Source organism: Cricetulus griseus, chromosome X, assembly GCF_003668045.3.
Source record: "Cricetulus griseus strain 17A/GY chromosome X, alternate assembly CriGri-PICRH-1.0, whole genome shotgun sequence".
NCBI classification, from domain to species: domain Eukaryota; kingdom Metazoa; phylum Chordata; class Mammalia; order Rodentia; family Cricetidae; genus Cricetulus; species Cricetulus griseus.
In genome coordinates, this window is record NC_048604.1 from 55558081 (window position 1) to 55584927 (window position 26847).

General features: G+C 41.3%; 2 protein-coding genes across 2 annotated transcripts; both read right to left on the reverse strand.

The window, feature by feature from the left end:
- Window positions 1–19318: 19318 nt before the first annotated feature.
- On the reverse strand, window positions 19319–21329 carry LOC113837701 (MLV-related proviral Env polyprotein-like). Its single transcript, XM_027432991.2, is given in 2 exon segments — window positions 19319–20489; window positions 20491–21329. Coding segments are annotated over 2 exon segments (1980 nt in total). The 5' UTR covers window positions 21315–21329; the 3' UTR covers window positions 19319–19333.
- Window positions 21014–26467, reverse strand: LOC113837702. Its single transcript, XM_027432992.2, has 2 exons — window positions 25474–26467; window positions 21014–22046 (listed from the first exon to the last, which is right to left on the reverse strand). Exons 1-2 carry the CDS (start codon window positions 26465–26467, stop codon window positions 21388–21390), a joined length of 1653 nt encoding a protein of 550 aa, XP_027288793.1. The 3' UTR covers window positions 21014–21387.
- Window positions 26468–26847: the final 380 nt, after the last annotated feature.

The following is a 26847-nucleotide window of genomic DNA, read 5'->3' on the forward strand; positions in this document are numbered from 1 at the left end:
CATGGACGTCTTTGTATTTGGGGCATAAATGTTCAGAATTAAGACTTCATCCTAATGGATTTCTCCTGTGATAAGTATAAACATACTTCCTTCATCTCTTTTGATTGATTTTAGTTTAAAGTCCAATTTGTTGGATATTAGTATTGCTACCACCACTCGTTTCTTGGGTCCATTTTTTCTAATTTTTAATGTCAGAAAATCTTTTTCTTTCAACTAGTTTCTTCCTTTAAGAATTCCCAATTTTGTTACCAAATTCTGCTGTCATAGTCAGTGAACTTTGAAGCATAGCTGAGATGGCAGCCTGAGGGAAGCCTGTAGAGAAAGTGCCCATGGGGGAAGAAAAGATAGAAAGGAGAGGGAGGGATGACTATCTGAAAACTGAATGTGGCATTGTGTGTAAACAAACAAGTATGGTAGGTGTGGCCTGAATGCAAAGCCAGCTGTCATAGGCTGTATAAGTCCTACTGTGTTTGGAGCCAAGATGCTTTTGGAATTTGGGTGTAACCTGAAGACTGTTTAGAGAGGCTACGATAGGACAATCCAAAATTCACTCAAAGACTTAGGGACAAATCAAAAGAAATCTTAATGTCCAGCTTCAATCTAGGCTGGTGACTTCACAGACATGGACAAGCAGCTTTTTCATGAATTCTTGCCATTACAATGTACATTGATTTGTAGTGTGAATAATAAACACTCAGAGAAAGATATTATGGTTCAAGCTGAAGATCAGAAAAGCAAAGAAGCCCAGCCACCAGAGAGTTCTTACCTCTACCAAGGCTGGAGCAATTCTGTCCTCAATGTGGCTGGAGACTAATTGCCTCAAAATTGCTGAAGACAAATTGCCATGTCTGAATTCCTATTCCTGTCTTATATCCCTCTCTAGTGATGGGATTAAAGTCATGTACCACTGCTGCCCAGCTCCTATGGCTAACTAATATGGCTGTTGGAATTAAAGATGCATACCACCACTGCCTGGCCTCTAAGGCTGTGGCTAGCTTTGCATTCTGATCTCCAGTCAAGCTTTATTAGATCATAAAAAATATATCACCATATTATTTTTGTAACCCCCCCCCAAATATTAAGGTTTTCAACAATACCTGAGTGGAGTGCCTTCAATCCCAGGAATGTTGACACCATTTTATGTTATGTACCCAAATATAAGTGTGGGGGACATTACTTTGAAATTCATAGAGAAATACATCATCCATGAAATGAAATATAATAACAATGCATATTAGAGTGTATACCAGAAAAGAATGTTGGGGAAAGTAAATGAAAGTATTTATCCACACTTCTTTGAAGAATTACTGAATCCCTCAATAGTTATTTGAAATATACCATTATGATGCATATCTATGGTGCATATCTATAAGTCTATAACAAGCATGGCAGGCAATACAGGTGACTACAAGGCCACTTGTAACAACCTTGAAACTTTGTTTCCTTTTCTTTTTTATTTTAGAAATAGCATCAGTTATTTAATCCTAGTATTTGCATTTTACTAATTAAAACAGTACTATTTAACTACCTGTGAGAAAGTATGATCTTTAGCCTTCAAATTGTCAAAATTGTTCAGTAGTTGGAACCAACCATCATTTATTTTCTATATACACAATGCAATTATAATGTGAGTTTTTGCAGAAGAATCAATTAATGTTCCTTTGAGCAAAAGTGAACACTGGCACTTATTAATCCATATCTTTTGTATATTGAGTTAGCAATATTAAAATCATGTTTCAGTGCCATAATAATAATAATAACAAGGTTATAATTCTCATTTATTTAATATTTACTTGTTATTAGGTACTGTGATAAATTCATACTCAAAAATTCCTATGCATAGTAACCATATAGAGATTCATTTGTTGAAGTCAAATAACAAAATAAGGGAAGTGTTCTGTTTCTCCTGTTTGCCTTATTAATAAACATTGTGTTACAACACTTGCAATAGTGACTCTAATTTTCCACACCATCCTTGAGTCCATTCCTACAGCAATGTAACACAGACATAATATTAGTCAGGGTTTCCTAGAGGAAAAGAAACCAAAAAAATATATGTCAAAAGGGAACATATTAGATTGGATAAAACACTTTGGTCTGGGCAGTTCAAAAATAGCTAGAATACACACTAGAGAACATGACCTGGTAGTTCTTTAGGTCACAAAGCTGGAAGTTTCTGTGGTGTTAATCTGGCAATGGAAGAATAAAAGTTTCCTGGAAAGTCCCTGTCCTACAGCCATTGTTGGAAGCCTAAAGGTAGGAACTGATTAAATTGAAGAGATGAAGAATGAGAAATATGTGGATCCAGTTGCTAGTAAGACTGAAAAATTTTACTTCTTTCATGTTTTGTCTGTGCTGTCCCTGAAAGTTGAAGTTCTTTGTTGAGTCTTTCCATTTTATTAAAGCCACTCACAGGGGTTACCAGAAGCTTTGTTTATATTTTATTTAAGAACCAGTTAAGTTGATAATGCAGGTTAACCATCAGAGTCAGTAACATATATCTGATTCAAGCCATTTCCATATGACATGCTAGTAGGATATCTGTTTATATAAAATTTTGTCAGAGTTTTGAAAATATTTGTCCCATGGTTCTTGGTTACACTTTGCCTTAGAGTAATACTATGGGAACTTCCCAGTTTACTTTGATGAATAATTGCAGTCATTTAACTGAAAGATTTGTAATAAGTCATTTTTCTTCAGGTCATCCTTGATTCATGAACATATAGGTGATCCCCAGGCATGTGCACAACCTCAGTAACCATCAGCTGAATTTCAAACACTTACCGTACCTGGCATCATATCTTTGAGAAAGTACTGAGAATATTAACCAAACCCAGTTTCATATTACTAAAGCCTGTAAGGTTGTGAGTTAGATATTGCCTGTTTTCTATGCTTCTAAGAATTTGCAAACACAAAATATACAATAATATTGAAGCAATAGATAATTGATAGACACTTTAAAAATTACTATCAGTTAATGAGACATGACAATAAGCTGCAATAGCAAACCGATTCTGTCTATGTCCAAGAATGATCTATTACAGCAAAGGAAACAAAATGTAGTATTAATTTCATGGATATGGCTGTGCGGAATTGTTTATGGTAGTATGAAATTTTTGAATAATAAAACTAGCAACTATTTTTTCATATAAGTAGCTAAAGATATTATGCTGATCTTTTTCATCAGTATTAAGAAAATATCTCTAACAACGATCTGGAATGCTATGGAACACATATTTAGAATGATTTAAAGTTGAAATGGTAATATTAATACACTATTAAGATATATTTATTAAGTGCTGTAAAATATTTAAATTATTATTAAAGTTATATCAATAAAGTTTCATATACACAAAAAAAGTAAGTTGAGATTAGTGCAAATTACTATGTGAGGTATTCACAGTAGGTAATATAATGATATTTCTGTGTAATGAAAAGGAAACACTTTTCTTTTATAATTAAAATAGTTTACAGCTGATGACACTGATTATTACAAAGATAAAGTTCACCTGGATTTTAAAGTTAAACATGGACTCTTGGTTCCCCCTCTGCCCTCTGACCTCTGTTTGAGGTGAGTCTGGACTTTCTTCCAGCTCCAATTCCCCCTATCATCCCCTACTTGCTTCTTCCTGAGCCTGCCCCTCCAGTATAGTGAACCTCCCCAGACAGGACGGACCACCCTGAGTCTGGCCAAAACTCACACTTGGCCTCTCTCTGCCCTCTGTCTGCTGCTTGAAGTCAGTCTGGGCACTGCCCCGACCCACTCCTCTGATCTTTCTGGGCATGCCCCTTGACTAGAGTGGACCCTCCCAGGCAGGAAGGGCCACTCTGTGTCTGCATACCTCATTCTTGTTTCCCCCTCTGCCCTCTGCCTGCCACTCAACTTGAGGTGAGTCTGGGTGCTGCTCTGGCTCCAACTACCCCCATCACTGCCTACACAAGTCTTCCGGGACCTGCCCCTCCTGTAGAATGGACCGGCCCAGACAGAGAGGCCCACCCTGAGACTTGCCACACCTCACCCTTGGCCCCACTCTGCCCTCTGCCTGTTGCTTGAGGTGAGTCTGGCCCTACTCCACCAATCATCCCCTGATGGCTTCTTCCTGGACCTGCTCCTCCCACAGAGTGGACCCACCCAGGCATGGAGGACCACCCTGAGTCCTGAAACACCTCAATCTTGGTCCCCATCTGCCTTCTGCTTGAGGTGAGTCTAGGCTTTCCTCTGGCCCCAACTCCCCCCATCATCCCCTCCTTGCTTTTTCCTGAGCCTGCCCCTCCAGTAGAGTGGACCTGCATAGACAGGAAGGCACACCCTGAGTCTGGCCACACCTCACCCATGGCCCCCTCTGCCCTCTGCCGTCTTCCCTCCACCTGTTGCTTGAGGTAAGTCTGGGCACTGCCCTGACCCAAGTCCCACATCACCCACTCCTTGGATCTTTCTGGGCCTGCCCCTGGAGTACAGTGGACCCACCCAGGCAGGGAGGCCCACCCTGAGTCCCCACACATCACTCTTGGTTCCCCCTCTTCCCTATGCCTGCCACTCTACTTGAGTGGAGTCTGGATGCTGCTATGGCCATAATTCACCCCATCACCCCATCCTCGAAGCTTCCTGGGCCTGCCCCTTGTGCAGAGTGGACGTGCCCAAGCAGGGAGACAAACCCTGAGTTAGTACACACCTCTCTTGGTAACTCCTTCACTCACAGCCCTTTGCTTGAGGAGACTAGAGTAGAGGTAGGGACCCCACCTGCACCCACTGGAAGATAGGATGGGAAGGCTACAGTATAAGAACACACTCAACAACAGAAAGACCAATATGACACCAACAGAACCTAGGGGTGCCACACATGCAAGACCTGAAAAGTCCAACACAGAAGAAGAAGAAGAAATGGACTTAAAAACTATCTTATGAAGATGATAAAGACCCTTCAAGATGAATTGAGAAAATCCCATAAAGAAATAGAAGAAAAACCAATAAATGAAATGGAGGAAAAGACAAACCAAAAATTCAAGAAATAAACAAATATCTTTAAAGAATCTAAAGAAAGCCAAGAGAAAACAACCAAACAAGTGAAGGAAACAATTCAAACACTTCAATGCTTGAAAGCAGAAATAGAAAAAAAAATAGAAAACACAGAATGAGGGGATGCTGGAAATAGAAAAGCTGGGAAATCAATTAGGAACCACAAATGTAAGCATAACCAACAGAATACAAGAGAAGGAAGAGAGAATCTCAGGTGTTGAAGACTCACTAGAGGGTATACAGTCATCGACAAAAGAAAAATTCAAGTCCAACAAATCTCTAACACAAAATATCCAGGAAATATGGGATACTATAAAAAGACCAAATCTAAGAATAATAGGTATAGAAGAAGGTGCCACAACCTCAGAAGGATATGCCTATGAAAGTACAAGAGGCTTACAGAACACCAAATAAATTGGACCACAAAAGAAGTCCCCTCACTACATAATAATCAAAGCACCAAACTTACCAAATAAAGAAGAAATATTAAGAGCAACAAAAGAAAAAGGCCAAGTAACACATAAAGGCAGGCCTATTTGAATTACACCCGATTTCTCAATTGAAAATTGAAAGCCAGAAGGTCCTGGATAGGTGTTCTACAAACAATAAGGGACTATGGATGCCAGCCCAGACTACTGTACCCAACAAAGATTTCAATCACTATAGATGGAGAAAACAAGATATTCCATGACAACTCCAGATTTAAACGATACATGTACACAAACCCAGCACTGTAGAAAATGCTAGAAGGAAAACTTCAACCCAACAAAGATAACTACACTCAAAAAACAATAAGCAAAAGATAATTCCACTTTACCAAACACCAAAAGAAAAAAAGGGGAAAATCTACACATAACACAACCAAAGACAAATCCAAAACAAACAACAATCAGCAATCAATGGTCATTAATATCCCTCAATGTCAATGGTCTTAACATGCCTATAAAAAGATACATGCTAATATTATGGATACGAAGACAGATCAGATCCTGCTGCATAGAAGAAACACATGTCAATGTCCAAAACAGACATTTCCTCAGAATAAAGTGTGGGGAAAAAACATTCCAATCAAATGGACCCAAGGAAAAAGCTGGTGTAGCAATCCTAATATGTAACAAAATAGACTTCAAATTAAAATCAATCAGAAGAGATGAAGAAGGGCATTTCATACTCATCACAGGAAAGTCCATCAAGATGAAGTCTCAATCCTGAACATCTGTGCTCCAAATACAAAGGCATTCACGTTCATAAAAGAAACATTACTGAATCTCAAATCACACATAAAACCTCACACACTTATATTAGGAGACTTCGACACCTGCTGTCACCACGAGACAGGATCACAAGACAGAAACGTAATAAAGAAACAAAAGAACTAACAGAAATTATGACCCAATTTAGTTTAACAGACATCTATAGAACATTCCATCCAAACACAAAAGAATATACCTTCTTCTCAATACCACATGGAACATTCTCTAAAACTGGCCACATAACATGACAACCTAGGAAACCTACACAGATACAAAAAATGGAATAAACCCTGTATCTTATCAGAACACCATGCTGTAAAGTTAGTATTCAACAAGAATACAAATTACACAAACCCTACTAAGTCATGGAAATTGAGTAATGCACAATTGCATCATTCCTGAGTCAAGGAAGAAATAAAAAATGAAATTAAAGACTACCTAGAATTTAATGAGAATGAAGGTACAACATAAAAAAACTTATGGGATGCTTTGTAAGCTTTGATAAGAGGAAAGTTTATTGCACTAAGGGCCCACATGAAGAAGCTGGAGAATAGTCACACTGGAGAATTAACAGTGCAACTGAAACCTCTAGACAAAATGGAAGCAAAATCACCCCGGAGGAGTAGACTCCAGGAAATATTCAAACTGAGGGGTGAAGTCATTAAAGTAAAAAGTAGGAAAATATTAAAAGACTCAATGAAACAAAGAGTTGGTTCATCAAGAAAATCAACAAGATAAACAAACCTCCATTCAAACTAAGCAGAAGGCAGAGAGAGAGCATACTAATTAACAAAATCAGAACTGAAAAGGGGGATATAACAACAAACACTGAGGAAATCCAGGGAATCATCAGATAATACTTTGAAAACCTGTACTCCACAAAATTTGAATATCTAAAGGAAATGGACAATTTTCTGGATAGATATCACTTGCCAAAATTATATCAAGAACAGATAAGCAATTTAAATCGACCCATAACCCCCAATGAAATAGAAGCAGTCATCAAAGTCTCCCAACCAAAAGAAGCCCAGGGCCAGATGGTTTTAAAGCAGATTTCTATCAGAAATTCCAAAAACAGCTAATACCATTACTCCTCAAATGTTTACACACAATAGCAGCAGAAGGGACATTGCCAAACATTTTTTATGAGGCTACAATTACCTTGGTACCCAAGCCACACAAAGACACAACTAAAAACGAGAATGACAGACCAATACCCTGCATGATCATCTATGCAAAATTATTAAACAAAATACTGTCAAATTAAATCCAAAAAACACATCAGAGAAACTATCCATCATGATCAAGTAGGCTTCATCCCCAGGAAGCAGGGTTGGTTCAACATTCAAAAATCTATCAGTGCAATCCACCATATAAACAAACTGAAAAAGATAAAACACATCATCATCATCTCAGTATATGCTGACAAAGCCATTGACAAAATCCAACATCCCTTCAGAATAAAGGTCTTGGAGAGATCAGGAATATGAGGAACATACCTAAACATAATAAAAGCAATATACAGCAAAACGACAGCCAACATCAAAATAATTGGAGAGAAACTCAATGTGATTCCTCTAAAATCAGGAACAAGACAAGGCTGACAACTCTCTTCATATCCCTTAAATACTGTATTTGAAGTTCTAGCTAGAGCAATAAGAAAACAAACGGAGATCAAAGATATACAGATTGGAAAGGAAGAACTCATAGTCTCACTACTTGCAGATGATATGATAGTTTCCATAATGCACCAGAAAAACTCTACCAGAGAATGCCTACAGCTGATAAACACCTTCAGCAAAGTGGCAGGATACAAGATTAACTCAAAAGAAATCAGTAGCCCTACTATATACAGATGATAATTGTGCTGAGAAAGAAGTCAGAGAAACATCACCCTTTATAGTAGCAACAAAAAAAACATAAAACATCTTGGGGTAACACTAAACAAATACGTTAAAGACCTGTATGGTAAGAACTTGGTTGGGTATAAAAAAAGAAATTAAAGAAGATAACAGAAAATGGAAAGATCTCCCATGCTCTTTGATAGGTAGGATCAACATAGTAACAACGGCAAACTTGCCAAAAGCTATCTACAGATTAAAGGCAATTTCCATCAACATCCCAACACAATTCTTCACACAACATGAAAGAACAATACTCAATTTCTTTTGGAAAAACAAAAAAACCTAGGATACACAAAACACCCCTGTACAATAAAGGAATTTCCAGAGGCATCAGCATCCCTGACTTCAAGCTCTATAATATAACCATACTCCTGAAAACAGCCTGGTATTGGCACAAAAGTAGACAGATATGGTGCCAGGTACCACAAGAGTAACAGAACTGTGCTGTTTTCTGGGATTTTGTTTTTTACTTTTTTGTTGTTTTTTTTAATGGAGTGTGCTGGATGTCTCTACAATTTTGTTCAAATGACTGCAGAACCTGGAAAGGTTGTTGCTACTATTGAGGCATAACATACTGCTATTATTGGTCTTTTATATAATATATATATATATATATACATATATAATTTGAATTTTTGGAAACTTTAGCTGTGCTGTCAACTTTGGAAAAAATTATCCTAGTTTACCGTGTTGAGTTGGCTTTGTACAGAAATCAACAACCATATTGGTCTAGAAATGTTGAACTTAATTTTTTCCATTTGTACAGGGGTAACACACTGTATTATATATGTAAGGTCTTATCCACGTGGGTTTGATTACAAAAACTAATAATATATTCTCTAAATAAAATAAAAGAATGTGTTCTATCCCATGTTAAAAATCTCTCAGGATCTATGTCATGATATGGATTTCTTTTTCTTTTTTTTGCAGATTTTTTTTATTTGAATTAGAAACAAGATTGTTTACATGACAATCCCAGTTCCCTTCTCCCTCCTGTCCTCCCCTACCACCCCCCCAGCTAAAACCCTACCTATCACATATCCTTTCTGCTCCCCCTGGATGGTGAGGCCTTCCATAGAGTGCCATTAGAGTCTATCATATCATTTGGGATAGGAGCTAGGCCCACCCCCATGTGTCATGATATGGATTTCTTAAAGCATTATAAGTACTCTATATCACAAATTAAGCACAGAGCCATCTCTCTAATTCTAGCAAATGAGGGCTCTTTGCTTTGCTAATCATTTATGGAGTAGATATATATAATATATATATATATATATATATATATATCCTGTACTCTTCCATGTGGTTTGGTACAGATTTTTACTTTTGGTTTTATTTTCTGCCTTTGAATTCAAAATGAAATATGGGAAGTAGGTAGCCTAACTGGGGACCTTTGCCTCTCATTCTGCACCTTCATATTAAAATCCCATTCTCATTCAGTTCTCCATAAAAGACCATGTGCTGCAGCCTTGCTTATTTCTCCTACCTTGGTTTCCAGTGGGTGCAACAGATCTTCCCACCCAACCCCCTCCCAGAACTTCCTGCTTTATTCCAGTGCCACCTCAAGCAGGTACTCCTCCAGAACACACAGATTATATAGTCTATTAGCAGATATAACTTCTTCCTTCATTCCTCCAAATCCAACACCTCATTCTCATCCACAACTGTATTGCTAGTTTTCTGATTATGCCCCCTCTCATTCATTTCTTCTATTCTTAGGGGACTACCTAAGCTGATCCTAGTGGAGCATCCTGAATTTTACAAACTTGTAAAGCATTCACCAAGTTAGTTCACCCCCATGCCCAAGTCACAGGTCCTAACACCCAGAAATTCATTTTGCCATCAAACTACTGTCCACATCTACCATGACCACAGAAAAATTCCCTAACATTCAACACAGAAACACTAGATTTAGCTATGAACCCTAAAGGAAGCAGAAACAAAAGTGTAATAAAAGGCCTACCAAACAAAGACAAGACAGATATAAGAATATTGAATGAAAATTATCAAACACATTTGGAGGACACTGCAGAGCCCCCGTTGAGGGCCCTACCCTGCCTGAGGAGTGGTGGGTGGATGGGGTGGGGGGTAATTTGGGGATGGGAGAGGAGGAATGGGGTGAGGGGAGGGAGAGGGAGAAGGGACTTACATGTGAAACAAGCTAGTTCCCTAACTTGAACTAATAAATAAATTTTAAAAAATGTTTTGCTTTGGTATCTGGAAAAGAAAATAAAAAATTATCAAACACATTCAATAACAATCAGGACAATGTGTCTCCAATAAAGCCTAGAATCCTGCCATGATAGGCAACATATATACTAATATAGATGAAGAACTTGTTAAAGAACCTAAAAACAGTCTTTCTGAAAATGACTGATGTCCTTAAAGAAGAAATAAATACTTACTGTAAGGAAATGTTTAAAAACACAGAAGAAAATTAGTAAAACCATCCAAGACAGGGAAGCACAAATAGAACCAATACAGATAACTTACATTAAAAAAATCTGGAAGTGAAAATTTAGAAATGTGAACCAGAAACACAGAGATAAGCCACATGTGTCAGTTCCTGGTGCACTGGAGGCTCAATCATGCAGGCAGCTGCCAGGAGATATGTCTCTGTATTGTGGCCAGCAGGAAAAACACAAATATAAGAAACCACAATTGGCTCTGTTATAATTGTTTCTGTGTGATTATAACCCTCTTTGAAGTCTTCTCAGGTCTTAGGTGGATTTACATGGCTGGAATTTGGGTGCCATTTGAAGGTAGATTTTTCTGTCCCAACAGCCAGCTCCCAAATATACATATATAGAGAGAGACTTCTTATTAATAAGAAACACTTCACCAGTAGCTTATGCTTGTTACTAACTAGCACTTACATTTTAAATTAACCCATATTTCTTATATAATGTCTACCACATGGCTTGGTACCTTTTCTCAACACAATATATTCATGTTGTTTCCCTGAAGTTTCTTGGTGATTCCACCCTACATTTTTCAGGGGTTTCATCTTATACCATTCAGCATGACTAAGATCAACAACAAAATGATAGCTCATACTGATGAGAATGTGGAGCACAGGGAACTGTCATCCATTGGTGGGATTTAAAATGCATACAGTTTCTTATGAAAAACAGTGTGTTGGTTCATCAAGAAGATGGGTATCAATATACTCCAAGATTGAAATCTACCACTCTTGAGTATACACCCAAGGGGTTTTTCATCCTATCATTGGAAACATTTGTTCATCCATGATTATTCCTGCTCTATCATTCATAATAGACAGAAATTGGAAACCACCTATATGTCCCTAAATAGAAGAATGGATAAAGAACATTTCATACATTTACACAACTGAGTATTATTCCACTGTAAAATAAATGACATAATGAAATTTTTAGGTAAATTAATGGAACTAGAACAAAATCATTCTGAATAAAGCATCCTAGAGCCAAAAAGAAAATACTGTGTGCTGTTCCTCTTATGTGGGTATTACCTGTTCAGTAAATGATAACAAAGGAACAATGTATAGTACCATGGAGAGTAGGTATAGCATAAGTAACTAGAGGGAATAGACACATCTCATTAAGAATTGGTTATATAGAGAAAATGTTTTACATTTACACAATGGAGCACTACTGAGCATAAATTCACAGGAAATGGATGGAAGTAGAAGAAACAATTCTTAGCGAGGTAGCCCAGTCACAAAAAGACAAGTCACAAAAAGACAAACATGGCATGTACTCACACAAATATGGTTTTTAGACATAGAGCAAAGGATTACCAGCCTACAACCCACACTGCCAGAGAAACTAGAAAATGAGGTGGACTGTAAGAAAGACATATATGGTCTTGCAGAGAAGGGGAAAGGGACAAGATCTCCTGAGTAAATTGGGAACATGGAGGGAGGGGACAGGGGGCTAGAAGAATGAGAATGGGAGAAGCAGAGGGGAAAGGAAGACATGAGGGAGCAGGATGGTTGAATCAGTGGAAGAATAGAGGAGAGCAAGATAAGAAACACCATAATAGAGGGAGCCATTATACGTTTAAAGAAAAATCAGGCACCACGGAACTGTCCAGGAATCTACAAGGATGACACCAACTAACAATCTAAGCAACACAATAAAGGCTAATTTAAATGCTGATTCCTCCCCCCAGTGATAATGAGAATGAGACTGATGACTAACTTATATGCCACCATAGAGCCTTCATCAAGCAGCTGATGGAAGACACCCACAGCTAAACACTGAAATGAACTGGAATCCAGTTGCACAGAGGGAGGAGTGATGAGCAATGTGGTCAAGACCAGGTTGGTGAAACCCACAGAAACAGCTGACCTGAACAAGGGGGAGCTCATGGTCCCCAGAATAATAGCCTGGAATCCAGCATGGGACTGATCTAGACCCTAGGAATGTGGGTGTAAATGAGGAGGCCTCGAAATTCTATGGGGCCTCTTTTAGTAGATCAGTACTTATCCCTAGCATAGGAATGGACTTTGGGAACACATTCAACATAGAGGGATACTCCCTCAGCCTAGACACATGGGGAAGGTCCTAGGCCCTATCCCAAAGGATATGATAGACTCTGAAGACCCCCGATGAAAGGCCTCACTCTCCCTGGGCAGCAAAAAGTGTATGAAATAGGTAGGGTGTTAGTGGAGGGCCAGGGGAGGAAGGTAGGGAGAGGGAACTAGGATTGACATGTAAAACAATCTTGCTTCTAATTTTACATTGTTATATTTTAATTAATTAATGCCTAGCTACTAGGGGGAAAGTTAACAAATGAAATGTCAATTCTACTTCATATGAAAGGAAATCAGTTTTCTCCAATAGAGTGATATTGGGTATATCCACCACTCCAGGACAGACTTCATGATCCATAGAAATTAACTAGCATATAATAGATTACAGTTTTCTGTGTGCTTTGACTTGGTTCGAATTTAGTTATTTTGTTGTTGTTTGTATTTGTTCATGTTTTATTTTAGCATATTGTTTTATTGGTTTGGAGAGGTATTATTTTGTGTTTGTTAGTTTTGAAAGAGAACTTAAATTTGGGTGTCTAAGGAAGAGGAGAATATTTTGGAAGACTTGGTAGAGAGGAAGAATATGTTCAAATTATACTTAAATTTAAAATTGTTTTAAATATTATAGCATAAAATAAAAATTGAAATACGAAATATAGACATTCCTCAGATCTTGAAACTGAAATCTTTAATAGTGAACATTAACCATTGGCCCCTGGATTTTAAACAAAATTGCTAACTGTAGGACTAAGTTCTTGGGACTACTCAGCTTGCATTAGTGTGTAGGGAAATCAAAATAAACTTTTCCCTCAAATGTCTTCCTTCACCACTACCTCTCTCATCCTAATAGCATAAACCATTTCCCTCAAATGAATTTTCCTTCAACCCATGTATATCTATCTCTTTCTCTTATTCCTCTATTTATAAATTCACATAATATAAATGTGGGTTTTGCTTCTCTGGAGAACAGTGAGTACTCATTACTTTAAAATGCACTGATATTTTATGTGCTGCCAAGAACTACAAAAATTCTCACAACTAGTACTATGTGACATATGAGTTGATCATAATATTTTTCCATTGCTTTGAAATGAATTTCTTTCTTCCCATCACTCAAAAAATGTCCCCCATGTAACGTGTTTTACTTTGCTTATGATAGGTTGCAATGTCTTTGGAACCAAGAAAGAAAAATATGTTACTGGGGTCTTAAGAATCTGAGGAACCATTTTACATTTTGTTTCTTAATTTCTTAAAAAATCCATATGGTGTTTAGGACCAGCCAAGCCCAAATTCTCAATGGATCAAAACACTTTGATTTCCTACATGGTAAATGTTAGATAGCCTTAATTTCAACTTCTGTTATTTGTCTGACCATCCTTATACTCAGAGCATTAAATTACTAAAATGTAATAATGTGGACAAATCCTATCATTTCAAAATATGTAAAACCATGTGGCCAATCTCAGATATCAGGAAAGCATCTGGGCTGCAAATAGATAATCTTTTCTGGAGTGGTATTTATTTTAAGGTATTGGATGTGACATGACTTTGTATTTTATTGTCATTTCACACAGTATTATTTTTTGAAAACAACTAATTTTTCAGGTAGGGTGCAATTAATTTATGCAGCAATGTGAACAATAACATAAAATAATCAACTAAAATAATATTAGGAAATTCTAGAAGAGTGATTACTCTCCTACCTAAGTGAAACCATACTTCCAACATTGGAGTAATTCAGAGATCTACTGTCGGAATAATTTTCTATCACATTTGGGCTTCAGATACATTGTCTCTATCTCCTCCTTTCTCCTGTCATAAGGTTCAGAGTAGAAGAATTATGTTCAGAAAGGATAAAGGCGATAGCTTCTGCTGTCAGATTTTGTGACAGCACCTTGCCATTACCACAGACAGGTCTTGGACAAAGCATGCATTATCCCTCTAAGCAAGACTATGTTTATCTAGCTGAAAGTCATTAAATTATTTGATTTGTTTTGTCAACATGTCCTCTTTATTAATGTCTTCTTGTGTCATGGTAAATAAGATATACTCTGCTAGATCTGTTTTAATCCACCTAGGAGGAAGAGTGAAAGTCAGAAAGGATTATAGTCATCATTAAAATAGGTAAAATTCCAGATATACAATGACTGTTACCCAGTAAATGGAATAATAAAAGGATGGAAAATAAATTCAGCATTTTTGTATAAAATTCTAGATAGTGAACTTCATAACACTAGAAGAGGAAGTATCATTCATATTTACCAGAATACTCTTTTGAATAAGGTATGCATTTATAATACCCATAGACTTAGCATAGAAATTTTTTGAGAGAAATATTGAAAACCATCACTTATAGCTATTATAATTTATTGATGAGGTATAAAGAATAATTATTTTAAAAGGTATTAAACAGAAAATATTACCAAATGAGAATCATGTATGTGACATTTTTCAATAAAAGCAGATAAAGAAATTTCATGGAATAATGAGTAATAACAAACTTCCTAATTGTTGTGAGAGGATATGGAATTTTACAGGGACTATACATTAAAATTTTGAGCTCAACAATGTTCATAGCAGCATTATTCATAATAGCAAAAAATCTCGAAACAACTTAGATGACCCTAAACTGAAGAATGAATAAAGAAGAGGTGGTACATCTAAACAATGTAATACTACTCAGCTGTAAAGAAAATAAAATGATGACTTGGTGAAATTTGCAAACAAATGGATTGAAATAGAGTAAACCATCCTGAGTGTGGAAATCCAAACTCAAAAAGATGTATGTGTTCACTCATAAGTGGATGTTAGATGTAAAGCAAAGGATAACCAAGCTACAATCCACAGCTCCAGAAAAGCCAGGTAACAAGGAGGACCCTAAGAGGAACACATGGATTGCCATGAGAAGGAAAATTAGATGAGATATATAGAATAAACTGTGGGTGAGGAGGTGTTGAAAAGGGAGTGGAAGGGAATGATAGCAGGAGGGAAAGAGATGGCCAGATAGAGAGGGGTGCAGTGGAAGAGCAATGTAAGATATATCATAATAGATAGAGCCACTTTGTCCTTAGAGAGAAACCCAGTGCTAGGTAACTCCCAAGAATCAACAAGGATGACCCCACCTAGATCCTAGCAATAGTGGAGAGGATGTTCCACTGGCCTTACATGTAATCAGATTGGTGAATATCCCAACCTCCAGGCTCCATAAAAATGACTCTACTTCATCTTGGCTTGAGGTCAGAGAACTCAAAACTATACTAATGTTTCAAGGTTAAAATAATAAGACCTAAAAGTCTAAGGTGTTGCTACTATAGGAGTCTTGCAAGTCTCTTGTTTTTTAGATAAGACATCCATGACTAATACTTGCTCAGAGGTGTGGTTACTCTTAACTCTCAAGGCTAGATAATGAGTGACTTTGTCTAAGGTGTGGTTACTAAATGTTTGGAGAATTAAGGAAGAGCATCTGTTTCTTTCTTGTATCATGATAAAAAAGTCTTTTCCCATTTTCTCCTTTTTGGTTGAGGGATATAAGAATGTTGAAAAATAACCTTGGTATATTCAATATTCACTGTATTGCCCTTCTGTCTCTATTCTGCCTCTCTGTCTTTTCCTTAATATCTTTACCTCACATTTTTCAATCCTCAATCCCCCTCTTCAGCACGAACTGGGCAAGTCAGCTGGATCTACCTGAAGTACCACAAAGACTGGTTACTACAGCAAGTCATGAAAAGCAGGTCAGTAAGCAACACTTTCCCATGGTACTCTTTTATTTCCCGTCTCTGGGTTTCTGCCTCATCATCCTCCAATGACAAATTGTGGCCTCCAAGCCAAGTAAAACTTTTCCTCACCACATTGCATTTGGTCACTGGTTTACCACAGAAATAGAAAGCAAATGCAGTATGACAGTAAAAAAAAATCTGACAACTGAAAAGGAAATCAGGCAATTGACTTTAAAATTGAGACAGATTATCCCAAAACTAAGAGACTTAGACAAGAGGGGAAGGCATGCTTAATAAGAATATTTATGGCAAACAAAGAAAGAAACAAAAAGTAAAGAAGAAATGATAGATTAAATATAGAACACCAATTATTATATATACCAAAATATTTACTACTGAACAGAAAATCTTACTGTGAGTGTTATCACAGTATTTTGGTGCTTATTATTTAAAGTTATAAACAGGTAATCACATTGGGTTGCAAAAGAAATTAATCAATTCTTGTGGCAAAGAATAATTGAGTTTGAACATTTCATACTATCAAATCCCATAAATAACTATCTGGAATAAGAAAAAATTCAGAATATGAAGCTTTGTAAATAACTCATCAACTTAGTTGCAACAAAAACTACTCAATTCAATTGCATTCTATATTTTATAAAATACTGACTTTAGTGGGGAGGGAGCTAGGGGAATGAGAAGGGGAGAAGAAGAGGGATGCCGAGGACATGAGGGAGCAGAAAGTATGAGTCAAGAATGGAGATATCATAATAGAGTGGACATTTTTGGTTTACAGAGAAACCAGGCACTAGGGAAATGTCTGGAGATCTACAAAGATGACACCAGCTAACTATCTCAGTAACGGAGGAGAGGCTACATTAAATGCCCTCCCCTGATTATGAGATTAATGACTGACTTATATGCCTTCATCCAGCAGCTAGTGAAAGTAGAATCAGACATCCATAACTAATCACCAATCTGAACTGGTAACCAGAAGCAGAGAAGGACCAGAGAAGAGCACAGAGACATGATGGTGAAAGACAGAGAAACAGCTGACCTGAAAATCCAGGAAATCTTGCTCCCCAGTCTGATAGCTGGAATACCAGCATGGAACTGATCCTGACCCCAGGAAGATGGGTTTCTGTGAGGAAACCTCAGAAATATACGGGACCTCCTGTTGAAGCCCAGTATTTATCCCTAGCATAGGTGTGGACTTTGGGAGCCCATTCCATATAGAGGAATACTCCCTGATTCAAGACACATGGGGGTGGGCCTAGGCCCTATCCCAAAGGATACAATAGACTCTGATGACACACTATGGAAAGCCTCACCATCCAGGGGGAGCAGAAATGATATGTGACAGATAAGGTTTTAGTTGGGGGGTAGGGGAGGACAGATGGGAGAATGGAACTGAGATTGTCATGTAAAACAATCCTGTTTCTAATTCAAATAAAAAAGTTGGAAAAAATATACTGACTTTACAAAGTTAGTTTTGAATAGAGTTGTATGCAAATACTCTCAAAAGAAAATAATCAGCTAACAAAAGTCAATAATAAAGTCATTTGTGATATGTGAAATAAATCAAGAAAGTTGCTTGTGGAAGGAAGGTACATTATTACAGAAAATAATAATTTTACTGTACATCTGTTCAGCTATCACTTAGCCAAGAATAGGAGGAAACTGGATATCTACAACATTTCAAGAGGTAACAGGCTACATTTTCATCTGAAGAAAAATATAACATTTAGATAGAAATCAATTTTTCTCAAAGAAAACATGAATAAATTTCACCAAAGATGTATTCATAGAAACGGTAAATATTTACACATGATTTCAACAATTTTATTTAGATTATCCACAAAATTACTTAAGACATTCAATAAAGCTAAACGTTATGTGTTTCTCTGTTAACCAATTTTCTACCACATTCATTTTAGACAAGTTTTATGAAAATTATTAGAAAAAAACCTAAGAGCTAAGAAAGATGAAATACATTGGGACTTTAGTGTCATAAAAATGATATAACAACTGGAAGCAATTCATAATTGCCGTCTTTACATTTATTGTTTTATGAATTTATACTATTTTGCTGAATAATATGTATATATGGGATTGTGATGAAAGACCCCCGAAGAGGTACTTTCGTAGAAGGAGACCCGCACCCAGGAATCAGCGAGGCCACGAACTTGGATGCAAAAGCAAGAGGCTTTATTGGAGACGCGGGTACCCGGGGCGACTTAGCTTCTGTGTGGCTAAGCGCCCCGAGCCAAGGGAAAGGGGTCCTTATATAGGGAAAAAGGCGCAAGCTAGGAGCAGGGATTCTATTGGATAATTCTAATGAGGCATTGTACAGAGCTATTCCCATTGGTCAATGTATATGAGGCGCTATACAGGGTTATTCAAATGAGGCAAAGTACAGAGTTATTCAAATGAGGTGAAACATAGAGTCTCTCAAATGAGGCGAAATACAGAATCATTTCTATTGGATGGTTCAAATGAGACACAGAGCCATTCCAGATCAGCATATTCTCAAGGTCTGGTGTCTGGTACAACAGACTCAATTCCCCCTCCCTCCGCGTCCAGATGGCTGACCTTGGGGGCGGAGACCTTGGGACAGAGTGTTTCTCATCGGGCAGGGGCCCAGGGGCAGGGCTCCAGGCCGGCTCACTCGGTGTTTGTTCTCGTGCCGACCCACCTGGTGCTTGTTCTCGGGCCGGCCCACCTGGTGCTCGTTCTCGGGCCGGCCCACCTGGTGCTTGTTCTCGGGCCGGGCGTGCGGCGGGTGGCGGGGAAGGCCGCCGGGGGTGGGGATCGGGGAAGCCGCCGACAGGAGGAAGAGGAGACAAACTTGAGAAAGAAAGGGCTAAGGGGCAGGGGTCTTTCATTCCCCCATTTCTCTTGTAACTGAATGGAATCTTTCATTCAGAGGTCTCTGGATACTCTGGATCTATTTGCTTTAGCTGATGGTATTGTTGAGTTAAGACTAAGGCCTGTACAACAGATAGTCGTTCTCTGATGAATTGAGTCAGTTTGTTCAGAATGCAGGGACCAAATATGAGGATCAAAAATAGAATAACCAGAGGTCCCATGAGCGTGGATATAAGGGTAGTCAACCAGGGGGACTTAGCGAACCATCCTTCGAACCATCCTTGTTGAGACTCAAATAGCTGTTGCCTCTGTTTTAGCCTTTCCCTAAGTTTGGCCATGCTGTCCCTAACTATTCCTGTATGATCTGCATAAAAACAGCATTCTTCCTTGAGGGCAGCACATAGCCCCCCTTCCTGTAAAAATAATAAATCTAATCCTCATCTGTTCTGCAGGACCACCTCAGAGAGTGATGTTAAGGATTTCTCGAGTGCACTGACTGACTCTTCTAGGACCTGGATATCCGTGTGCATGGCTTGTTGTAGAAGCTTAAAATGATTAATTCCCTGTAGGGCAATGGTTCCGGTCCCTATGCCGGCTGCTATGCCCCCCACTGTTATCCCTCCTAATAATAGGGCCACGGTAAAGGATATTGGCTCCCTCTTATATCGGGTTGATTTCCCTAGTACGCTGTAAACATATTCAGGTTGGTGGTATGTGACTTTGGGCCAAAGTTCTATCAATATACAAAAGTCAATGGTGGTGTTGAGAACAGTGGTAGAGACACAGGGAGTCAACCCAGTACTGCAAGCCCAATAAGTTCCATAAGGGGCAACAAGGTATCGGCTGTCCTGAGATAATGGCTCTACTTGGTTACATAATTCTTGATGTGAGGGAGGAATCCTGCCTATGCATAGCCCCTTTCCTGAGACCTCAGATATTGTGAGCTTGTGCTGCATAGCAGCTCCACAACTGGTAGCTGCTGAGGTCTGGTTGGAGTAGTTGCCCAGTATTGCCACGCCTTCATAATATGGGGGCCGGGAAACTAGGCATAACCAGCATTCCTGAGTCTTGTTGGGGTCTGAAAAATTTAAGGCTTGGTAAACTCCTTGGATTAATTGTAATAATCTATCTCCGGTACCTGGAGGGTCTCTGGTTATCTCGATGTTTAGGGCGTCTGGGGTTGGGGAGAAGATGACAGCACCTGGGTGTAGGAGTGATAGCTTTAGGAACGGTAGGGGGTTCAGGGACTTGGAATTGGGTTGGGGCTCTCTGGTCTGCTATTACTGTGTTTGGCCCGACTGATTGTTGGCTTAGGGGAGTAATTTGTCTGTACAGGGAGAATAAGGTCACCGGATCTTTCCCTGCTCGGTACAGCCGGAGTCCCCAGACTTTAGGACTATCCCAAGTAGTCCTTTTTCCAGCATCTGTGAACCTTAGGATGAGAGGGTTGCATTTTCCTCCGGGGGTGGCGCCTTGAAAACCTCCCCCTCCGGCACTATCATAACAGGGTCCGCAGGCTCTTTGCCCACATCTCCATGGTCCTTTCCCTGCGTACCCTGGGATCTCCCTCCGTTTGAGAGTGATGAAATCCCAAGAGGAAGAGGGTTTCCAGTAAGCCTCCCCTGTGGTTTCACATCCCCATCTTGCACAGTACCCTTCCTGTGGCCCCCCGCAGCCATGAGTTGGTTTATGGCCGGGGCAAACATAAAAATCCTTGCTTCTTGTTCCTATCCTTCCCCCAGGGTGGTGGCATCCGTACCCTGGGAATGGTTCCTGGTCAGAGGGATCCCAATCAGACCCTACTAAGTCACATAGGTCGACATAGAGAGGAGGGAACCCATCATGTAGAGTCCCTATATAAGTGCTGAGGTTGGCTATTTCCCCGGTCCCTAGATTGGCTATTTTCCAGGTGATATTATAAACCCTGTGGGGGTTAGTTGCTACATGGGGGGTAAACAGACAACCAATCAACAGGAGGGTGTATGAGAGAGTCTTATCTTTAAAGGATTTTGAGTGCGGTGTGCAGTCCATTCTGATGCAGTGGCTGAATCGGTGGGTCGGGCTGGCTTTACATGTGAAGCATGTATCCAAGCTGCAATGCCGTCTACCTTGAGTGTGGTGGGAGTGGTAAGCAAAACGATGTAGGGTCCCTTCCAGCGGGGTTCAAGGTTCTTGGCTGGTGACGCCGGACCCAAACGGTGTCCCCGATCTGGTAGGAATGGGGGATGGTGGGATGGTCCCTCTGGTCTTTATAAGCTTGAGCAAGGGGTTTCCAGACCTCCCGTTGTACTAGTTGGAGGGCCTGTAAATGAGCTTGGAGAGAAGGGGAGTTAGCAAAATCTGAGACATCTTGATCAAGAAAGTTAATGATAGGAGTAGGTACTCCATGCAGGATCTCAAAGGGTGTGAGCCCATGTGGTCCAGGGGTATTACGAGCACGGTAGAGTGCTAGGGGGAGTAGGAGGACCCAGTCTCTAGTGCCAGTTGCAAGCGACAATTTTGTTAAAGTCTCCTTGATTGTTCTATTCATCCTTTCTACCTGTCCTGAACTTTGGGGTCTATAAGCACAATGTAATTTCCAATCAATCCCCAACAAGGTGGCCACTGACTGACTTACCTGGGAGACGAAGGCGGGCCCATTGTCTGTTCCCAGTACCTGAGGCATCCCATAATGGGGAAAGATTTCTTCAAGCAATTTCTTAGTAACGATCTTGGCTGTTTCATGTTTAGTAGGGAAGGCTTCAACCCATCCTGAAAAGGTGTCTACAAAAATTAATAGATACTTGTATCCATATTTACCTGGTTTAATCTCAGTGAAATCTATCTCCCAATGTGTTCCGGGCCGGTAGCCTCTGACCCGGTTCCCAGGAGGAAGCTTCAGTCTGGATGCGTTGACTCGGGCGCACGCATCACATTGCTCAGTTACCTGTTTTAGAATATCATTCTTCCCCAAAAGGAAATTGAATTCCTCTTCTCGTTCGAGGAGCTCCCGCATCTTCTTGGAGCTCAGATGTGTCATTTTATGTAAAAATGGTTACCCGGTAGGGGATGACAGTCTTTCCTTCATAAGTCCAATCCCCGTTTGGTTCCTTTGTGGCTCCCAATTTCTCTAGGGTTTGGATGTCTCTTTGTTCATAGTCCCATGAGGGGGAGGGATGGTTGTTGGTGGGCTCTAGAGCCAGGAGGTTAGTGGTGTCTGTGGTCAGGGCCGCCTCTCGGGCAGCCAAGTCTGCCCTTCGATTGCCCCTTGCTTCAAAAGAATCCCCTTTTTGGTGTCCAGGGCAATGTATGATACTTAAGGCGGCGGGCAGATGAAGAGCCCTTAAGAGAGCGAGGATTTCCTCCTTATTTTTAATGTCTTTCCCTTCGGAGGTAAGCAGCCCCCTCCGTCTGTAAATTTCTCCATGTATATGGGCAGTGGCGAAGGCATAACGACTGTCTGTATACACGGTGAGCCTCTTACCTTCTGCCAATTTTAGAGCCTGCGTGAGTGCTATGAGTTCTGCCCTCTGCGCGGAAGTTCCAGGGGGGAGTGCCTGGGCCCAGACTACCTGATTCTCTGTGGTGACTGCCGCGCCCGCCCTTCGTTCTCCTTGATGCAAAAAGCTGCTTCCATCCGTGAACCAGATGTGGTCCGGACTGGGTAGAGGCTGGTCAGTCAGGTCGGATCTCGCCCCATGGGCCTCGGCCAATACCTGTAAGCAATCATGAGCCTCGGGCTCCCCAGGGAGGGGGAGCAGGGTGGCTGGGTTCAGAGTCACCAAAGGCCCGAAGTGGACCCGGTCTTTGTCTAACAGCATAGTCTGGTAATGAGTCATTCGGGCATTAGTAAGCCATCTGTCTGGAGGCTGTCTGATGACTGCCTCAACTGCATGAGGGGCATGTATGGTCAAAGGCTGCCCCAAGGTTAGCTTGTGAGAATCTTTTACCAGCAGGGCTATAGCGGCAATCATTCGAAGGCAGGGTGGCCATCCCGATGCCACAGGATCCAATTTCTTGGAGAGGTATGCAGTGGGCCTTCTCCAAGGCCCCAGTTTTTGGGTGAGGACTCCTTAGCATAGCCCTCTTTCTCATCTATAAAATGTTCAAATGGCTTAACTAAGTCAGGTAGACCCAGGGCTGGTGATTCAAGGAGAGCCTTTTTGATGTCTGTGAAGGCTTTCTTTTGGGGCTCTTCCCATTTAAAAGCAACCCCTGGCCGAATGAGGGGGTAGAGGGGAGCCGCCATTTCGGCAAACCCGGGGAATCCATAGGCGGCAGAAGCCTGCCGTTCCCAAGAACTCTCTCAGTTGGCGGGGATTTTGTGGGGTGGGAATGTCTAAGATGGCTCCCATACAGGCTTCCGTTAGCCATCGCCATCCATCCTTTATCTTGTATCCTAAATAGGTCACCTGTTTCTGACATATCTGGGCCTTCTTGGCAGATGCCCGGTACCCTAGGCTCCCAAGAGTCTGGAGGAGGGCTTGAGTGCCTTCCTTGCATTCCCCTTTGGTTTTGGCTGCCAGGAGAATGTCATCTACATATTGTAAGAGGATTAGAGCAGGGTACCTAACCCGGAATTCTGCCAGGTCCTGATGTAACGCTTCATCAAAAAGGGTAGGGCTATTCTTAAACCCTTGAGGTAGCCTAGTCCAAGTCAGCTGCCCAGAGATTCCAAGGGCCGCGTCCTGCCATTCAAAGGCAAATATAGGCTGGCTGGTGGGATGCAGGCGGAGGCAGAAGAAAGCGTCTTTAAGATCTAAGACTGTGTACCAGGTATAGTTAGGTGGCAATCCACTCAGCAAATTGTAAGGGTTGGGGACAGTAGGGTGTATGTCCTCTATCCTTTTATTGACTTCTCTCAGATCCTGCACTGGCCTGTAGTCATTAGTTCCTGGCTTCCTAACGGGTAACAAGGGTGTATTCCAAGGAGATTTACAGGGCACCAGAATCCCTTGTTCAAGTAGCCTTTTAATATGTGGCCGAATTCCTTTGCAGGCTTCTTTAGGCATTGGATACTGTCTGACGGATGCAGGAAGGATGGCAGCTTTTAAGGTTACTATAATTGGGGCCTGGTTAATGGCAAGGCCCATTCCTCCTGTTTCAGCCCAGGCTTGGGGAAATTCTGCAAGCCAGTGGTCAAGGGTTTCCTGATTGTTCGAGTTAGTCCTCTTTTCATGGAGTCTATATTCATCTTCTATGGACATTGTCAAGATGGTAAGGGGAATTCCCTCTGGCCCTGTGACTTTGACTTCTGACCTCTCAAAGTGTATTTGAGCTTTTAATTTGGTCAATAGGTCCCGTCCTAGTAAGGGGTAGGGGCAATCTGGCACATGGAGGAAAGAATGCATAACCTTACCGGTCGCGAGCTGGAGCTGCCGATTTGTAGTCCAATGGTACTGCTTTCCGCCTGTAGCTCCCTCTACCCATGCAGTCCGGTGACTCAGGGGTCCGGGTGACCGATTCAGAACAGAATGTTGTGCCCCTGTATCGACTAAGAAGGTGACCGGATGCCCCCCGACTTGCAGTGTTATCCTGGGCTCAGGGGGGGGCTCCTGGCCCTGACTCCTCTAGTCTTCTAGGTTCAGGAGGTCAGAAGCCCTTGGCCGTGGAAGCTTGGCCCGGGGGTTCTTAGGGCATTCTCTTGCCCAATGTCCTTTTTCTTTACAGTAAGCACATTGGTCCCTGTCCAGGTGGGGCCCCCTTCTGTCATCCCTCTGTCTATTCTGTCTGTGGCCTGTCACTACTGTGGCCAATAGCCTGCTCATTTCTTTATTCCGCTTACGGTCTCTCGCAACCTCTTTTTCCTCTGCTTCCTGTCTTAGTCTTTCCTCTCTCTCCTGGGTTTCCTTCCTCCAACATTCTTCTCTTTCTGTCTGTGTTTCCCTCTTATTAAAAATACGTTCTGCTTCCTTCAACAAATCTTGGAGTGTATATCCCTGTAAATTTTCTAGCCTTTGAAGCTTGTTTCTTATGTCCGGGGCTGATTGCCAAATAAAGGACATAGAAACGTTGGTGGCCTGACCTGGATCTTCCGGATTATAGGGAGTATACATCCTGTACGCTTCTTTCAATCTCTCTAGAAAAGCGGCAGGTGATTCCTCCGCACCCTGTATTATCTGCTTCACCTGGGCCAAATTAGTGGGTCGGCGTCCTGCCCCCCGGAGACCCGCTACAAGCAACTGGTGATAGAGACGTAGATGGTTCCTACCTGCTTCGGTGGTAAAATCCCATTCAGGTCTTTCAAGAGGGCAAGCCGCATCAATTTCATTGGGCAGCTGGGTGGGCTGCCCGTTTGCTCCTGGGACATTCTTTCGTGCTTCTAGTAGCACGCGCTGTTTCTCCTCCGAGGTTAAGAGGACCTGCAACAGCTGCTGACAATCATCCCAGGTGGGTTGGTGAGTCGTGAGGACCGACTCTATGAGAGATGTCAGCCTCACGGGGTCTGCAGAAAAAGAAGGATTATTATTTTTCCAGTTATAGAGGTCCGATGCTGAGAATGGCCAATACTGAGGTTGGCCGTTCAGTCCAGTTCGGAGGGGCAAAGTGGTTGAATCTGGAACGGGCTGCTCCCTGCGACCTCTTAGTCGATAAGCCATTGGTGAAGGGTCAGGGGCCGCTTCCGCCAAGGCGGCGGAGTCCGCTTCTGCCTCTGGTGGGGGCGGCAGTGGCGGATATGGCGGGGGCTCCTCCGTTAATAGATCAACCAACAGGTCTTCTCCCGGGGGGAGTACCTTAGGTGTCTTCTTTTCTTTAGCCTTAGTGTCTTTCACCGCGGTAGGGTAAAGGTTGGAAAGGGAAGGGGGGTTGGGAGGAATCAAAGGAGTGGGAGGTGTAGGGGCCGAAGGAATGGGTCGGTCGGAGCGGTTAGAGGGGGGAAGGAGAGAGGGGCCCTTGGGATGTAAGAAAGGACGTACCCAGGGAGGGGGGTCCTGAACCAAAGCCTCCCAAGTGATGATATAAGCCACTTGATCGGGATGCCCGTGTGGTCCAGGATCCATAATCTTCTCTTTTACCTGGAATATAGTCTGGGGGTTAAAGGTACCATCTCGCGGCCAGCCTACGTCAAAGGTCGGCCATTCTGAAGAACAAAGAGTAATCCATTTGCGTTTACGCACATCAACAGATTGGTTATGAGCATATTCCTGTACATCTCTCCAGTGCGAGAGTGTTAGGGACAAAGGAGTGGTGACAGTTTGCCCCATAGTTTCTAGACTTAGGAGGACACAAATGATACCTACAAGACAAAGACCGAATAACACAGAACAGACTTTCGCAGCGCGGTTTCGACAGAGAGTCGACAGTAAGAATTGAGAGGGGGTCGAAAAAGGGGGCCCTCCTTCTTCGTCCCCAGTAAAGATTGCAAATCCCTCAAGCCGAGGGCCTTCTCCAAAGAGACTAGGAAAATGTCCAGTCATAGATCTAAGTTCAAAGTACAAATTCCTCACGCCGAGGGCTTCCCAAGTTCAAAGTACAAATCCTTCACGCCGAGGGCTTCAAACGCTACCAGGACGTCTCCTGGAGCCGCGGTCGGGAGTCCGAACTCGTCAGTTCCTCTCGGAGCCGCCAAATACAAATGTACACA

What these genes read in the sequence shown, in the direction of transcription:
- LOC113837702 (XM_027432992.2), bottom strand. Translation starts at nt 26,467, where the DNA reads ATGGGGCAAACTGTCACCACTCCTTTGTCCCTAACACTCTCGCACTGG. An exon ending in GGATTTTACCACCGAAGCAG is followed by an intron (nt 22,047 to 25,473) that starts GTAGGAACCATC and finishes TAATTTTTGTAG; the next exon opens with ACACCTTTTCAGGATGGGTT.